The sequence below is a fragment of the Leptodactylus fuscus genome, chromosome 4, assembly GCF_031893055.1.
Source record: "Leptodactylus fuscus isolate aLepFus1 chromosome 4, aLepFus1.hap2, whole genome shotgun sequence".
Lineage (NCBI taxonomy): Eukaryota > Metazoa > Chordata > Amphibia > Anura > Leptodactylidae > Leptodactylus > Leptodactylus fuscus.
This window is the reverse complement of record NC_134268.1, coordinates 95,856,437-95,875,465: the sequence shown is the minus strand read 5'-3', so window position 1 is coordinate 95,875,465 and position 19,029 is coordinate 95,856,437. Positions and strand designations below refer to the sequence as shown.

Genomic DNA, 19,029 nt, shown 5'->3' with positions numbered 1-19,029 from the left:
GAGTGATCAGCTTAACAGCAATTACTTGCAAAGTCAATATTTGCCTAGAAAATGAACTTTATCCCCCCAAACACATTTCAACATCATTGCAGCCCTGCCTTGCAAGGACCAGCTAACATCGTTTCAGTGATTGCTCCATTAACACAGGTGTGGGTGTTGATGAGGACAGGGCTGGAGATCAATCTGTCATGATTAAGAAAGAATGACACCACTGGACACTTTAAAAGGAGGCTTGTGCTTGGCATCATTGTTTCTCTTCTGGTAACCATGGTTATCTCTAAAGAAACACGTGCAGTCATCACTGCACTGCACAAAAATGGCCTAACAGGGAAGAGTATCGCAGCTAGAAAGATTGCACCTCAGTCAACAATCTATCGCATCATCAAGAACTTCAAGGAGAGAGGTTCCATTGTTGGCAAAAAGGCTCCAGGGCGCCCAAGAAAGACCAGCAAGCGCCAGGACCGTCTCTTAAAAGTGTTTCAGCTGCGGGATCGGGCTACCAGCAGTGCAGAGCTTGCTCAGGAATGGAAGCAGGCAGGTGTGAGTGCATCTGCATGCATTGTGAGGCGGAGACTCTTGGAGCAAGGAGGGCAGCAAAGAAGCCACTTCTCTCCAGAAAAAACATCAGGGACAGACTGATATTCTGCAAAAGGTACAGGGAATGGACTGCTGAGGACTGGGGTAAAGTCATTTTCTCTGATGAATCCCCTTTTCGATTGTTTGGGACATCTGGAAAACAGCTTATTCGGAGAAGATGAGGTGAGCGCTACCACCAGTCTTGTCTCATGCCAACTGTAAAGCATCCTGAAACCATTCATGTGTGGGGTTGCTTCTCAGTCAAGGGAATCGGCTCTCTCACAGTCTTGCCTAAAAACACAGCCATGAATAAAGAATGGTACCAGAATGTCCTCCAAGATCAACTTCTCCCAACCGTCCAAGAGCAGTTTGGCCATCAACAATGCATTTTCCAGCATGATGGAGCACCTTGCCATAAAGCAAAGGTGATAACTAAATGGCTCAGGGAACAAAACATAGAGATTTTGGGTCCATGGCCTGGAAACTCCCCAGATCTTAATCCCATTGAGAACTTGTGGTCAATCATCAAGAGACGGGTGGACAAACAAAAACCTACAAATTCTGACAAAATGCAAGCATTGATTGTGCAAGAATGGACTGCTATCAGTGAGGATTTGGTCCAGAAGTTGATTGAGAGCATGCCAGGGAGAATTGCAGAGGTCCTGAAGACGAAGGGTCAACACTGCAAATATTGACTTGCTGCATTAACTCATTCTACCTGTCAATATAAGCTTTTGTTACTCATAATATGATTACAATTATATTTCTGTATGTGATAAAAACATCTGACAAACACACATAAAAACCAGAGGGCAGCAGATCATGTGAAAATATAATATTTGTGTCATTCTCAAAACTTTTGGCCATGACTGTACATAGCAAATGCCATTTGAGAGCTAATCTGAATGTTTCTTCACTAGATGATCCTTTGTTCAAAAGTTGTTCAACGAGTGTTCTTCTGTCTAATGTGTTTGACCAGCTTTAGGATGACACAGACACTAATCATAGAGAACATCTTATCTTCGAGCATTCCTTATATAGGTCTTCTACTTCAAAATCGAATAAACCTATAGTTTCATCTGTGCATCAAAGAGTTTTTCTTGTTTTGTAATAGAGAAGAGTCAAAGGAACGCTCTGCTGCAGGATGTAGAGTTGGTTGAGATATTAAATGAATCTACCAGCCATGTTCAGATGTTTATGTGCACTGAGCATCGGTGATGTGTAATGGAATCCATCCCTTGGATCTTCACTGTACTACGATATGTTGAACTAAATGACTGTTCATTTTGACAAATATATCGCCTTGACCTATTTAAACATAGTACTGTATTCTTCTGGCAGGTTCAGACGACAGTGGCTAAGCTGTTACCTCCTCTTGTTAGTCAGTTACCTGTCAGCAGAACACGTTTATATTTATATAAGCTTGGTGTAATAATTCCTATGACAAGAATGCTACTGTCTATAATGTATTGGAAATCACCAAATAGCTTCCTTATTCAATCCTTATAATAAAGGTGATAACCCTATATTTTTTCATGTGCTCTAAATAGGCCACATAACATAATTCAGTATCTGTCAGCGATACTGGCTATATGTATATACAGAGTATAAAGGGACTGTTCTGTTACCTAAACCACTTGACATGGCTTCCTAGTTATTGAAAATAAAACTGTGAAATCTGGATGATAACATCGCACACAAATAACCATCTAAATTCCCCCACCCACAGTCTTAAAGGGCAAGCCCAGCTCTGAATGACTAATATCACAAGTAGCTTAGTATTGTTGGTTGCTGTATTTGTTTCAGCATGTTGTGGTGTGTTCTGAGGATAAATGCCATCAGATATGAAGCTTTTCTCTTCCTTTTTCTAACGTATACAGCTAATGAGAAAAGTGACACACAGTATACAAGTTACTATTGCTTTTGTTTTTAAGTTTAAGAAACATGCCCTTACCTCTGCAAGGTAATGTGCATATATCTGTACAGTATGAATTATATATGCTATACATCACTTTCAGAACAGTAGTCTTATATTAGTAGTAAAATCCCATTTGCACATTGCATGCAGTCAGAATACACCCTGAAGTGTGAACAGGTCCTAATGTAGAGCTGTAAAACAAGCAGTATGAAAATGATTTATGCATTTAGCAACATTATTAGATTTCTAGTAGACAAAATGCATTTGAGATCAAATTACATTTTCTATAAATATGTATAAGGGTTCCTTACATTTCAGCACATTTAAATACATAACCTACATATATGCAGTACAATGCTAGCTAATGTATGAGATATGGTTTCAGGGTTGTGTTTGCATCTGTATGAATTCACAATCCCTTTCTTGAAGTCATTGAATCTTAAAACCCTTGTAGTTAGATCCCCAATATTCATAAGCACAATTGAGGATCATACAGCAGATTCTCTGCACTCTTGTCCATGTGCTGAACAGAGAGCTCCGAGTTAAAGGGGTTATGTAGGGAACAGCAAACCTTAGTGCATTCCCTGTCCTGGATAAGATTTATTACTAATATATAAACAGATGATAGTTTTGCAGAGTACAATAGGTCTTATTCCTCTGCGACCGACTGACTCTGTTCTACTGTATGTCCTGTAGCATAAGTAGAATGGAGTCAGTGACGTCACAGAGAACTGGAAATACAGCAAGGGAGGCAGCGTGCATAGATGTCCTGCACTCCGCTGCACTCTGTAAATGTAGTAAGTTTTATGTTTCCCTGCATAACTCCTGTAACCGTATGCAAGTATATGAGGCTGAGCTGCAGTACCTGCACAGCACCTTGACAGCAGTGTGTGGGGAAATATGATGAAATGATCTTACCCCCACCAGTTGGACAGTGATGATATATCTTAAAATTATGCTATAGTCTGCAAAGACTTGTAAATGACCAAAGTATCTTAAATCTATGTAATACTTCTAATTGTTAAATAATATGCATCTCAGTGAACACAATAAAGGGGATAAAGGAATAGCTACATTAAGCTTCTCCATCCCTCTATGGCTACTTTGACACAAACCATTGATTTCATAGACTATAAAAAACGGACATTGTACATCCTAGTGTATTTCCATATTTTATCCATGTACAGATTCTCTTCTTCATTTTCCAGTATCATCTAGCAATGAATCAGTGTAAACAGGATAAAACACAAACATGGCATGGATGAGATCTTTGTACATTCTGGGGGTTTTTCACTGCCCCATAAACTTGAGATGAGCAGAGAAAAGAGAAAAAATTGTTCTGTTACTTTTTTCACGGACATCACTCGGATAGAAAAATCATTCATGTGAAAGAGCCCTAATACATATGACGCTTAGCGCATGTTCAAAGAGGTGTGTGAAATCTGCAGAGGTATAAAGACACTTGAGGCGCCTATTTGACGCTTAAATAAAAATGATAAAGTATAATACAGCATGTGAAGAGTGTATCAGTGTGAAATATTCCATGATGCATTAAAGTAGTGATCGCATCAAAAGTTCTATGCGAGCTAGACTCAGAAACTTCACTTATTAGACTGTGCTAGATCTCTTACGAAGAAAACAAGCCTACAAACATTGTTAAACAACATAGAATATTAAAGCTTTGCTATTATTTTTACAAGTGCATCTATGTTACATCCCAAAATACTATAATGCTCTAAAGCGAGTACAAATTTTGTTCCTGAGCGGTCAAAGTGTATTTCCTGAAAATATTTATGCACAGAGTATTGAGACTTTACAGATATCTTAGGGCCCCTTCACACGGCGTAAGCGCTCGGCTCATTCCGAGCTGTACATGCGAGCGCTTCTAAACACTTCCCATTCACTTCAAGGGGAGCGTGCGTAAAGCCAGCTTTACGAGCGCTCCCATTGAAGTGAAAGGAAAGTGTTTAGAAGTACTCACGTGTACGGCCCGGAGTGAGCCGAGCACTTACGCCGTGTGAAGGAGCCCTTAATACCTTAACTTGGGATATATTCCACAATAACCTTAAAACTCGATCCCTACATTTAGGCGTTTAGATTTCCAACAGGTTGTGTTGGCTTGGTTTACTATTAATATGACTTTTTGTTGCATGCAATATGCGGGTGATTTCCTAATATAATTCTGAAGAAATACAATTCAACTTGATTAAGATTAACTCCAATTTTACATAGATTTAGTCCAAACCTATTAACCATATTGTCCACCCACTGGACAAAATATTTCATTTGTGCAGCCAAATAATATTACGAGCATAATAGGAACAAAAATACCCTTTTCTTTTGGATGTTGAAGATAAGAGAGCCCCATCCTAGCTGATTTCATGGGTTTTAAAGAATTTCAGTGGAAATCGTGTTGGACCATTTGCAATTGATATTACCCATGACAACATTGCCATGGGAAGTCTTTTCCAAAATTCATCCATAATATATGGATTATAGATTTATGGCAAAACCAAGTGTTCATGTGTATGTCTGGAGAAATAGATGTTGGTCAAATAAGTGTACGGCCAACTCAAGATAACTTAGTATCTGGTCACTGCTTGGATACGGTGGCTGTGTGGGTGAATACTTGAAGAATAATAATTTATAATTATAGTTCTTTATAGATAGCTATGTTCATGTGCAAGTAAACTGCTATATACCTTTAGAACAATTCTAGTGGTTGTCAAATATTGTAAATTTTAAACATGTATTATGCTTTATTGTATCTCTACAGGTCAGCGTAGAAGTCTTGATAGAATATCCGTTTTTTGTATTTGGCCAAGGCTGGTCATCATGTAGTCCTGAGAGAACAAGCCAGCTGTTCGATTTACCATGCTCCAAGTTGTCAGTAGGAGATGTCTGCATATCGCTTACACTCAAGAATCTGAAAAATGGCTCCATAAAGAAGGGGCAACCAATGGATTCAGCTAGCATCTTACTGAAGCACCCAAAGAATGACAGTCTGTCAGGAAGTAGACATAGATATGCAGAACAGGAGAATGGGATTAATCAGGGAAGTGCACAGATGTCCTCTGAGAATGGTGAACTAAGGTGTCCTGCTGGATTGAATGCTACGACCTTTGAAGCCAAAATTGAACCTGGCAAACCCATGGTGACAAGGAAGAGGAGGTGGTCTGCCCCAGAATCAAGAAAATTAGAGAAGTCTGAAGATGAACCACCATTGACTCTTCCCAAGCCTTCTTTTATTCCTCAGGAGGTTAAGATTTGCATTGAAGGTCGATCCAACTTAGGCAAGTGAAACATGTTTAGAGAAGAAAAAAATAGGCTTACCCTTGTCTTTTTTATTCAGATTACTGTACTGTAGAATAAATAACCCAGTATTTACACATTATCATCTTATTTTAGGTTTATGTTATAACATTGTTATAGTCGCAGCTGGTATCTTTCAGGAGACTGTTGGTGCATAAGTTCTTTCCACAAGTGTTCAATCGTATGGTAGAGTTTGGAGGGAGCTAAGCTTTCTGCAGTCTTGATGGACAGGATTGTATAAACATGGCTTCTGTCATATAGTTGCAGGGTGCCAACGTCAAAATTCAAACGACTTCAGCTTTTTCTTTCAGAAAGGATTACAAGGGAAATGAAGAAAAGATATTTGGGCTGTCCCTTGTTGGGAGGGTATAGCTTCATGTTTGTTTCTGTTGTAGGTCTCTAGCACAAACAATCCCAGTTTAATGTCATTGTCTTGAGGACGATGATCCAGATACCATTTCATAGTCATATGTTGGGAGAAATATCTATGTTTACCTTTTCTTCATTTGGTTTTATGATAGCTTGGAATCTAGTGCCATGTCTCATGTTGGTATGGTGTTTTTTTCACAATTTGAACCCTATAGACAGCAGAGAATTTCTGAGATAATTTCCAGTTATAAAATATATGATCATAACCATAAACCCACATCATTGTGACAAATGGCACTTGGTCTACAGTACCATGAATTCATCCTGAGGAAGCCTAACTGCACAAGTTAATATTAGGGGGGGTCAAAGTCCCTCTTTGCTCTAAAAAGTTTCAAATTTTTTTGTGCTGTGAAAACTCAAGTCATTTATGTCCTTTAAATTTTTTTTTTTTATTAATATTAATACTTCCAATGTTAGATCTGCTGACAAAGCATTGCTTGCCTATGTAACAAGGCAAACAAAAATTTGACAGGACACAGGCCAATAAGAGTTAGCTCTGGCGAATTCTTGTTGGGACAGATATTTGTTATAGTATAGAAATGTCCTGTAAATGTGGCGTGTGCTTCCCAGGGTTTAAGCACATTGCCTGTATAGAGCACTAACATGAATTACTCGCATCATGGTTGCAACCATTTTGTGTTCAATGTTTCTTTAGTTACAACTGGTGCCACTTTTTTTTTTTTTTTTTTTCAACGTTCAGTGTGACACATTAAGGAACAAGAACTGGAGGGGAAATTAGAGATTGTCTATTAGCACTTAAAATGCTGTTCACACTTTATTGCCGAGCATCTTGGTCTAATGTTTGCTAAGTACTGTATCTCACTTTTAATCTGTGTATTTTAAAGTATATGTTTTTTTTTTTCTTTGAAATATTTTTTTTTTCAACACTGAAACCTACATGAAAATATATAGAGCTTCTTAGAGCAAGATGACGAAAGTTTTTAATGTGGTTTCAAAGGGATGAATGTAATTCTTGACCTAGGATGTGATCGTTTTATTGTCCCAAAGGACTACTTTACAGAAGGCACTTTTAGAAAAGAAAGGGTTAAAGTCATACGTGAGCTGACATGATTACGGAGAGGGGATAGGGAAATATTAAGCTAGATAGAAGACGTAAAAAAATAATTGTCCAGTGTTTTAAAAAAAAAGATGGACTTTAAACAAAAAAAAAATAAGAAAACCACAAAAAAAAAAAATCTTGCAGTTTGCACATCTTAAGTTTCGCATTTGAATGCAATTCCTGCAAATTAAATGTAATAATGTTGTAGAGACAGGAATGAACAGCTGAAAGAACATGGATACATGTAGCAATTACTTACTATTAACCTGCCTAATGTGTTAGGGTAGTGTTTCTTTCAGTTTCAATCTTTCTGTCACACTGAACAGAGTCTGAGAAGGAATTCTGAGAAATCGCGGTGTAGTAGAACGTGTGTGGATGGATGTCTGTAAACGGATGCCTGTGTCGCCGTCTGTATCTGTCTATGTCTGTGTATCTTTACCTTCTAACTAACCTCTACACCAAGCACCTATAGTCACGAGTACAAGAAGTTTATATGTAGATATGCATAGTTACCCATTGTTATATTAACAAAAAGCATTTTGGCATAAATCTTATATTGCACAGAGAAAAATGTCAATTTGTAGTTCCCACTTAGTCCAAAAAGTCATGTATACCATATGTATTATATGCACTTTTTTTCTTTCGACCTGCCTTTCATATTTTCAGTTGTTCACCTTATACTTATTATGGTAACTTGCTCTTGTGGATGAAGATTGAGCTTCTGTTTTCCTTTTATTGTTTTAGTTGAGAACTTCCGAAAAAAAAAGTGTGACAACTTTTTCCCCGAATACGGAATCACTGTTGCGTTTCGTTTCTTTTTCTCTGTATCATATTTATCCTCCTGAATTAGATTTTCTAGATGTTGTGTATATTGTGATATTTTTTACTTGAGTCTTGCACATACTGGCTTTTATGGCCCTAATTTCCAAAGTGAGTTCATAGTTTTTTTCTTTACCATGACTCCAGTGTCATCTTCTAGTCTAAATGTAGCTTCAAGAGATAAAGAGATCTCTTTTTAGAAAACTGGGTATCTATATACTTGCTTCTAATGGTAGATACATGCTGTTTCTGCAGGATGTTCCAGCTTGTCCCATAAAATTTGATTTCTTATAGAATTTTCAAATTTTATTTTTCAATTTGCCAATTGTTTTATGAATGGACATAATTTGTTTTTGTCGCTTTTTTTTTTTGATCATCGAGACCACCAATTGTCTGCAGTGCCTCCATTTAACAGAATTTCAATGCTCCTACTCTAATAACCGGCAAGCTCTCAGGTACAGCTCTCTTATCATTTATTAGTGCGGCAGGGACAGGTTACAGAGGGAATAAAATAGGTTTCTTTCTCTAAAGTTAAAGGAATGTCCAGACATTTCACTTTGTATGAGAACAGCACATGGGCTGAAATCCACTTACAGGAGTACATGAATTATTATAGCACAGGTTTAGTTTTCAACTACTTTATGAAAAATAACACGGTAATGCTCATATAGTAATTCCGTAATATAATTTTAATAACAGAATTCCGCCCTTGCGATTGAAAATACTGCAGGGCTTAGGGAAGCAACTTTAGCATCCCTCAATATCTGTCAGCAGACTGAAGGCTACATTTTATGGCACTGATACACAGGCTGCCATAAAGCAGCCTATTGCCAGCTGATATACAGCACGGGAGTCTGCAGGGGGGTGTAAGATACTTTTCAGCACCCCTGATATTGTAATAACACATTATCAACACCATTACACTGGAGATTTTCTGCTTGAGCAGTCTCCTAATATATTTAGTCAAGTAGCATAAAACTGATCCTATACTGTAATGATATATATGTACATTTTCATATCTTAACAATATGTGTACATTTACAAAAAGCAGAAAATAATCATTGAAATCAAGTAAAACATATTTTGGGCAATAACCATCTCCTCAAAGTACACTGAAGATAATGATCCTTATAACTACTAATACTTCAGCCAATCCAGGAAGCAATAAAAGATAGGTGATGAAAAATAAAGACTGGCATATCCTGTAGCATTGAACCAATATATCATACTGTAACGCTATATATCTTCAACATCTTCTCTTTCACTAATCAACTGAACCTCAAAAATCTGATATCCGGATACACTCAGAAGGATTTCTTTTAGTCTGCTTGTTGAGTGGCTGCATCTACCTGAACCCATATCCACAAAGCATCTCTCCCATACCCCATGTCTCACACAGTATGTCTGTCCTCTCTGGTTGCGGACAGGCTGATGATGTACTTATTATCCTCAGGGCACTTTTTACTTCTGTTTAATCTGGTATGAGGGATGGGAATGTGTATGGAATTACAATCACCACTATACATGCAAAGGCAACATAGTTCAGATATCCCTGAAAACTCACGGGAGCACCTGAAAGCAAACGCCATGTTATCGCAGCTGTTCTTGCTACCAAACATCCGTCTGGAGGATCTCTCATAGATACCTTAAGACAAAATGATGGGGAAAAACAGTGCAGATTTTGATCTCATTCAGATTTGATTCTTGGCAAGATATTGCACAAATAATCTGCATTTTAATCTTGTAATGTTATGGCATGTTGCAACATTATGACAAATGGAAGTTGGAGCTCGGTGAACCCTACCAAACCTGAGAATGAAGAGGTCCCTTTAGTAATATTCCTGCCCATCAGCCCTCCTTGCAGCATAGCTCCTTCCATTCCAGTAAACTGGGATGTGCCACAACTCTTTTTGGAGTAGGAGTACTACTGCGGCGATGGGGTTAGCACTGTAGCCTCTTCATTCTGAGAACTGATGGAGAGAATTAGAACATATCCTAGCGATATGACATCAGTTCTTACAGTGAAGAAAGCCATATAAGTCTTTTGAAGTGCTGGTCCTTTGTTTCACTGTGACTGCACATGAGCCTGTTGGTCATTTGCACAGTATACGGGGGAATGTCTAGCACTACGAATTTCTGGATTGCGATCATTATGCGTTGCTCCCAGGCTAATATATTAAGTTGTCCCACCATGACAGCTCCCAATAAGAAAAGTGGTAAATAGAAGATCTCCATGAAACGTAAGAGATGTACACCATAAAGCATAGTAAATAGCGGGAGATTTTTGCATACTTCTATGTGAGAATTTGAAGCGTTCTTTTGTATGCTGGCAAAGCCTCCTTGTTTTAGTCTATGCCTGTGACTGTTATCTAACCTCGGTATACCCTCATAAATGACATGGTGGCTAGACAAATAGCAGATTTATTTTTTTAATAAAAATAGATGAATGAATTTTTCTGGAGTGAGTTGATCAGGGCCATCCCAAATGCATCCTCTAAACAGTTCTCACAGTATCCATGTCCCACGGTAGCACTCAGCTGCATGTACATCCATGTATGTATATGCATGTGAATATATCTTCTATAGATGCATACATACTCACATACACATGCATGCACTCGATAGAAATCAGAGTGTATCTCACCTCAGTGTGCAGAGTTGTCAGCAGCAGGGGGGAAAAATTATAGCAGCTGCATGGAGACAAGGCAAAAATAACTTGGTTGCTATGCAACGTCTCTATTATCTCATCCTCAGATGCAATATAGAGTCTCTATACGTGATGGCATCACATTTCTATTATGAATTCAGAACTTTGTATCCTGGTATAGGAATTTATATATGATCATGGTTTAGAAGTCTAGTTGTAGGTTCTGTGTTTGTGATATAGGGACACATGTCAATGGTTCCCAGTATCCTCATGGGCACCAGTCCTGTCTATAGAATGTCCAGGAAGCTCCATGACATCACTCTTTATAGAGATCATTCACATATATGGCCACGTGAAAAAATGAATGTAATACAAGTCATGTACATGTTTTTTCACTTGTTCTAGATTTTTAATATCTTTAACTCATGGCTCTGCCATTCGTTACTAAATGTAATTCCAGGGTCAGGTATATATAGCTGTATGTATAGCAAGAAAAAAAAAATAGAGATAAAAAAAAAGATATAGATCTATGTGTATATAGACATCATATATATTTTTTACATTTCAAAGTATACATACAGGTGAAGTGTTATTTTTCTACCCCTTACATTCAGCAAACCCAAAATGAACATTGGCACCAAGCATTATGGCGCCGCACCAATTAGTAATAGATATTTTTTTAAGAATGCTATAAACTATACAAGCAACATTAAAGCAGCAGTCCATTGAATGGTCACGGACGTAGGCAAATGCTTGTTTTATTGCATGCTCGGGTGAGTTGAAAGATAATTCCGTTAAACAATGACATATAAAATACATGTAGTTGTTGCAATTGCTGTCTATACTGTTTCCGGTGTCCCATATGGGAGTCTCTGCTTCTTGCATACGGTATTTGTTTTGGGGTTTCAGTGCTTAACTTGTGTTTCTCAAATATTTGCAACCAATTGTTATGTGCTGGCCACTTATGGGGTTGACTGATAGAAGAGTGATAATGGACTGCTGCTTTTACTTTGCATGTTACGATGTTGACGTGTTTCTCTGTTATTGGTCAGTTGTGGAATTTATCAGAACTGTGGGATGAGTAATCCTTTCAATGTATATCTCCTTAGATATTATCTTATGATTATATTCATTCTTAACGCACTTGCTTATTAATACAGATGCAACTAGTGATTGTGAAACCATAATGGCTACTTTTTATTTTGTTTTGTATTTTATTTGGTTATGGCATAGTCTGGATCTTTGCGTAGAACTTCATGGTACTCGTATTCTTGTCTTTGTTTCTTGAGCTGGGTGGATTAAGAGGTGTAACAATAGTAGGCATACCTAACATCTATTCAATTGACATTTAGCTTATAGCAGACCAGGCTTTCACTGTTTCCCGTTGTCCTCCTTGCAATAGCATTGACGGCAGCCATTCTATTTTGTGTTATTTTATCTTTTAATCCTTGTTTTAGTGCCAGACATTGAGTTTACAATGAAACACAATCACCAATAAATTAGTCAGGGAGTCAATAAAGAAAAAGAACCTCGATAGGGATTTCTATATGAATAATGACTGCTGTTTGCAGATTTTAACTGGGTAACTTTTATGTGGGTCACATTAAGTAGGGGTGACTTATTGACAATAATTTTTTTGCCTTATGTCTTTTAAACTCATTGGATTATGTGTACATTGTGTATGTGATCCTCAACCTCCTCCGTCTGTATTTACCATTTACACCAATTCGAAGTCATTTAATTTTATCATGTCTTTCTGTAACATCACCGTTTCACAGGAAGTGACATCATTAGTATTTCCTATCAGCTAACTTTTAGACAACTTTCACACCTCTTACTCAGGGATGGGGCTGGTGTATGTTTGGTACACATGTGACCAGAAGCAGCACTTTCACTACTCTGGAGTAGGGATGTTCAATATAGAAATGTTTGTTCTGTTTTTACCTTCAGCTTGGGACAACACAATAGAGAAAGGCAATACATATAGTAGCGGGTAAAAAATGCGACCATATACTATGTGCTGCCAAGCCTTTGCTGAGCAAAATTTGAGAAACCAAGCGGAGGAATCTTGAAATTTCTGTAACTTAAGACATTGAAATGTCAAACATATAACTTCAAGATGGCCAAAATTTAAAAAAAAAAACAAGACAAAAAATGCACTTTTTCCTTATCTTGTGGCGATGTGACAAGATAACACTCCAGTTTGTGCCCCAAAGGCAATCTATCTGTGGTAAGAGAAATGATAAAAATGATGATGTGAAAGGTTTTCACTCGCTTGGTCTTTATTTTGGGCTCCTTGTCAATAATTTGCAGAATAACATATTACGATAAAAATGGCAGCACGGTCATATGGTTGCAAGTGTCAAGTCCTTAGGTATTACTGTATCTTGCAGTGTTGTGTTAAACCAAATGACAAACAAACCCAAACACCTTGCACACCTCTACTCCGGAGTAAACGTTTTTCTTTTTTAATTTTTACGCAGATGACCTCGCTTCAGATGTGTTACCTTACTGATAGAATCTTTTCTTGTAGCACTATACTGTATGTTGTTGGAATATATAGGTTTTTTTTTTAATGTAAACCTAATCTGAGAAGCGTATACTTTTTTTTTTTTTCAGAAGCACTCATATTTAGGAGTACATGACAAGCTTAAACAAAATTGCACAAAAAATGAATGTTGGAATGAGTAATTCAGTGTTTGAAAAGACATGGATTCTATTGAAACAATGATGGGTTTCATACTTTGTAAAGTAAATAAATATATATAAATATATATATATATGCGTGTATGTGTGTGTGTGTGTTTGTGTGTGTCCGTCAGTGTATAAACGTTTGTTTATACACGTGCGCACACACGCGGATATTCACGTTTGTATACAAAAGTAGAAAGGTAAAAAACTTTACTATTTTTTCTTATTGTATATAGAAATCTGTCAAGTTTAGATGATCAGGTGTACATGGCTTCAGCCAGAGACAATTTCTACTTTTTGATGGCTTGTCAAGGACAATTATACTTAATTAGGACTGTTGGACCTAAAGAATTTGAGAGCTTGAATTCATCCGCTGTTAAAATGAAGAAATCGACCAAAACTGGAAACTTAGGGAACTTATTCTATAAATACTTGGTTACATAGCATAATTGTGTGGTCACTAGAACTGAATGATGTATATACAATGTATGGGTCGTCATAATGATTTACCTTTCTAGTATCCATTTGCATATAAATAGTATTACTACACAAAGATTAGTCAGTAAATCCTAACTTGAATATTTTTTCTATGTATGCAATTCGATTTTGTCATCAGTAGTATCGTCTAAACCACGTTTTACGATTTATTATTGAGGCCTAGATACAGATGTAAATGGACCACTTCAGACAAGCACCCTCACTTTATCAATTTATATATATGATACTGGGCATGCCATTTCGGGGATATTTATCAAAACTAAAGGGCACATTTGTGGACACCAACGAGACACTAAACTTTTTGGGGAAATGCTTACCTTTGTATTGATACATATCCCCCTTGTCTTTCCCATGATGGTGTATAGGTATGTAACATGAATAAGGATGGTGAGCTCAACACCATCACTTGTCTTAAGGAACTCCATTCAATGTAGAAATTTCTTACAAACCTGAAGCAGTTTATCAAAGATTGTGTCGATGTAGATGTGGCATGGTATATTGCCTCAGATACTAGAAGTAAAAGTAAATCTCTATGCTTAGAACTAAGACAATCAGCTGTTATCAAGATTATACACATTTTACCTACAGCAGCGAAGTATAGTGGGGTGCACGGGGAAATATGTGGAAATCCACATCATCCATCGATTTCCTTCTGCACCTTACATTCTTTGAGTGCTGAGATGAGGACCTTTAAGGTAACTTTAAGTAATGAAGGTTCCCCTATTTCTGGCTCAACATGTCCTAAGAGGGCACACACATGATATATGGCAGTCTGAAGCCAAAAAAATTCTTTAAACTCACAAGTTATATTTATAGATGTTTCTGCAAGGTATGTAAAAGTATATCACATGCTGCTCCGTAGTACCATGCGTTGAGGGCACCACATCTGGTCATGTGGAGCTGGTATACTGGCACATATCTTGTCTGGTGAGGTTTTCTTTCACAGTTGTGATTCTAGTTGTGTCTGTGTTAACCCTAAATACACTCAGGCAGTATTTGGAGCAATTTTGTTGTGTTTTTTTTTTTTTTATCAGCCAAACCCGAAAGAGGATTCATAACAGAGGAAAAGTACAACTTTTCCCTAATCCCTTTCCATCCATGGCGGGTTTGGATAAGAAAAACTTCCTTAAAAAAATACTGCACCAATAATGTGTGAGTGAATCGATCCCAAATAACACACCTTTAAGTCACAATACCTTTAAATATCAAGTGAGTTGGATGAGGTAAAATGATTGGAAGACTAACTTACTGCTGTGCTTTAAGAAAAAAAAATGGCCTTGCACAAAAAAGGTCCAAACCCTTATTGGAGACACAAATATGTTTTTCCTCCCATTTATATTTGTGAAAAATGTTTACAAAAAATTCAGGCCTAAAATAAAATATAATTTTTGGTACCTAGAATTTTCCCTTAAATATTGTCTAAGTAGGATTTCCTACTGCCCAGATAGAAAGAATGAATGAATGAAGGCTTCTGATGTTTCTTCTGCAATTACAATTAAGAATATTTGTTCTTTGTGACCTTGCCACAAGAAGTAGTTATTGTGATATAATCTCTGAATTGTATTGTTTTCTTGTCATTGCGTGAAAAGACTAAAGTCTTCCATTGAAACTAATTGAAGACTTCACCCATGTTAATTTTGTGAATGTTTCTATTTTGGCTGGTCAAAGCTGCAAATGTCTTTTCTTGGTCGTGTGTCTGTCACAATTTGGAAGCGTTTCACAGATAACGCTTACGGTGCTAGGTAAGTCCTTAATCTCCTGGCACTGAAAAAAATGTGCAAATAAATTTTATAATAATGCATCATATAGATTTATTTAAAAATATCGAAAATGAATTTCTAAAAAGTAGCACAATCCATACATTGGAGAACATTCGCGACAGAGGAGCATAATATCTGTGACTGCACATTTGTTGAAACCACACATTGTATGGCTATGTAACGCAGGAAGAGGGGTGGGTATGTCATAACTTCAGACACATGGTGCAAAAAGTTATGTAACAACATGTTCTATGTGTCTGGTACCCTGCAAGGGTTAATCTGAATATTGCAAAAAATTAGCTTTGGAACATAATGTCCACCCGACAGTCACTACTGCACTTATTGTTTTATCAGGCAGCGTGATTTAAGCATGTCACAATACCCCAAGTCACAGCACATTCAGATACTACTTTGGCAGGTTGGTGCCATGGGAGCCTACATGAAAGTACAAGGAGTACTGGTCTTCTGTTGCTCTGTGCAGAGGCATAAGCATTCTGTGCTTCTCCTACAAACAATCCTTCCAGGGCAAAATATCTCTGTAATATGTCAGATATTACACAATTGAAAAACATTGATTCATTTTGCAAGATAAAAATATTTGCTGTAAAATAAGTGTATTTCTAGTGCACAGCTTAATAAGTGTCACGTTCTGCTTCTGTCTTGCTTGTAGGCCCTCCTCTTCTTTTAGAATTTACAGTTTAGGATGGAAGAATCACCTTTATGGAGAATTGTCCATACATATATATTCACACACACACACACACACACGGTGTTGAAGAAATCTCGCACATGTATACTGAATGACCCCAGCTCCTATATCATGTGACAAGATGTAAAATATATAGGACAACTTTTTCCTGAGAGTCCTATAAGAGTAGGTAAATACACTGAATTACATTTGGACAGAAGCTCTTTACAGAGGTTTAACCCTTTATTTTGTGATTATCTCCATAACATCACAATTCATTTTGATAATACAAGAAAATCCCCAACCTCAGGTATATAGTATATGAAAGTCATGATTTTGTGCTAGCGAATGCGAATCAATGAGCTGTTCTCATATTCTGCTGTATGACACACTTCCAAGATACGCCAAACGAAAAGGAACTTGCAGCTTTGTCTTAAAATCCATCTAGGCTGATCCAGCCAGTATCAAGTGGAAAGATGGAGGAAATAATGTTTTGCACCTTATTGAGCAGAGGAAAAATTTCAGTGCATACAGATATAGTTTGGAGCTTTTATTGTGACAGAATTTTTTTTTCCATATGCGTGCATACTCTCTGTAATTCCAGTGTAAAATATTGTACTTGCACTAGCTTTTATAAAAACAAATATAAAAAAATGGAAGAATTCATATTCTATTTTCTAATTGTGGTGTGTCTATTTGTAGGATACACTCAAGTCTGTTTATTGAATTTTATGGTCCCTTTCTTTGATGGTGCTTGCAGGTTTTCTAGGTAGAAATTATTTCATTATAATAAAACAATGTTTGATTCAAAATTTGAACAAAATTGTTTTAAATAAATTGTCTGTATACCAGTACAAGTTTATTGTTTCAGTATACTCGTACTAATAAAATAACAGTGCCAATTGCAACCCTGTGTCTGTTCTCTCTTTATTTCGCTACAAAGAAAACACACATAAAATTCACAGTTTTACACCAATATTCTTTTATTCACTCAGTCAGCAATACATTCCCAGATCAGGTAAGTACCAGGTCCATCTGTGACATAAACAAGAACATGTAAGTCATGTCACATTCATTTGGCTAATATGCCATATGTGGCCATAAGGATTCGTTTTATTTGTTACTGTGTTCATTTTTACATTAATAGTTCTTAAAGTAAGAAGGACCCCACTATTTTATCTCAGAAACCTCTATACTACCCGAGGCCTATATAAATGTATATAAAATGGCAGTGGACCCTCTGCTTAGCAATATATGGCTACTGGTAGCCATGATAATACTGTGTTTCCTTTGTATAAAAACCATTTATGTATCATTGAACGTTTATGGAAATTAGACAAACCAGTATCAGAATCCCCCATGTTTACCATGTTGGTCAAGAACTGTAAAGGACTCCCACACTATACCCAACACGGGGCTGAAGCACATAGCTCTGGTCGCTGTATCGTGGCCATCAACGCTGCTGCATCTCAACTCCCATTGACTTCAGTGAGAGATGAACTGCAGTATTGGCGCCCGGCCAAAACTTCATGAAGTACTTTCACACACCGATCCCATTATAGTCTATGGGGTCTGTGTGCTTTCATAAGCTCACCGCTTGTCAATGCGTTTGGTATTCCGTTCAGGAGATCCTCATGTGGACTCCCCAGACTGAATACCAAACGCAGATGTGAACCAAGCCTAAACCACTTTTCTCACACATTTCTAAATTGGTGAGTGGTAAGAAGGGTCAGAAATGATCACCTTGTGCAGCATCACTTGTTTTATGGTACGAAACGAAATGGGGGGTCATTTAATTTAATTCCCCTCTGAAATAACCAGCTGATTATTTAAACCATTTCAAAGATAATTTCTATGAATTCTAATTTTGTCATCAGTTTTCCAATGTTTATAATACCAGGGTAAGAACCGAGCCTAACTGTAACACGGCCACTCCCTGTATTTGGCCAATAGACATACAAGAACATTAGAGCAAAGCACAAAGGAGAAAAAGTGTATCTAAGGCTAAAGCCCCACTTTGTGGAAAAGCTGCTTTTTGTTGCATATTTTGTATATCTTCTGTAGTCTAGGGCTGCTTAAAAAATAACTGCAGCAAAATCTGCAACGAAAAAGCAGATTTTCCGCAACATGGGGCCTTAGCCTAATTTCCAGAAAATACTGAATGTGTTTTTTAATGCACATTACCTTTTTTCAACACGTTGCATGTTCCAATATATGTATACTGGTGCTGTTTATAGTCCACGGATGTCAATAGGTTGAATTTAAATGTAAATGTAAATGTACATGTACTATTTTTGCATATTTCATATGTACATATTTGTTTTTAATACATATTACAGCAACAGAACTGCAAAAAATCTTCAACAAAAATTATGGGTGAAATACTCACAACCTATAACAAAATATGCAACAAAAACAGAACAAATAAATAAAAAAGTGAATAAGCCCTAGTGTATAAATAATCACATAGGATTCACTGGTTATCTATTACATGAGCAGTCGAAAAACCAAGATTTCATTTTCTACCAGTAGCAAACACTGTGGCTACCATGAGCAGCATAAACCGGAAGTGTATTCATTTTATTTTTGTTGTTTATTAAAGGGGATTTCTGGAATAAATCAAAAATAGGG

General features: G+C 37.0%; 1 protein-coding gene across 3 annotated transcripts in view; it reads left to right on the top strand.

Annotated features, from left to right (window-relative positions):
• The window catches only part of ATXN1 (ataxin 1), a 491,098-nt gene that overhangs the window by 236,296 nt on the left and 235,773 nt on the right, over positions 1–19,029 (top strand). For 2 of the 3 annotated variants that reach the window (XM_075270820.1, XM_075270821.1), the window contains exon 7: positions 5,271–17,306. In XM_075270820.1, coding sequence (XP_075126921.1) covers positions 5,271–5,795 — 525 coding nt within the window. In that variant the 3' untranslated portion in view covers positions 5,796–17,306. Of the gene's footprint in view, positions 1–5,270; positions 17,307–19,029 lie in introns of those variants that run through there. The other variant, XR_012715457.1, reaches the window with a different exon arrangement.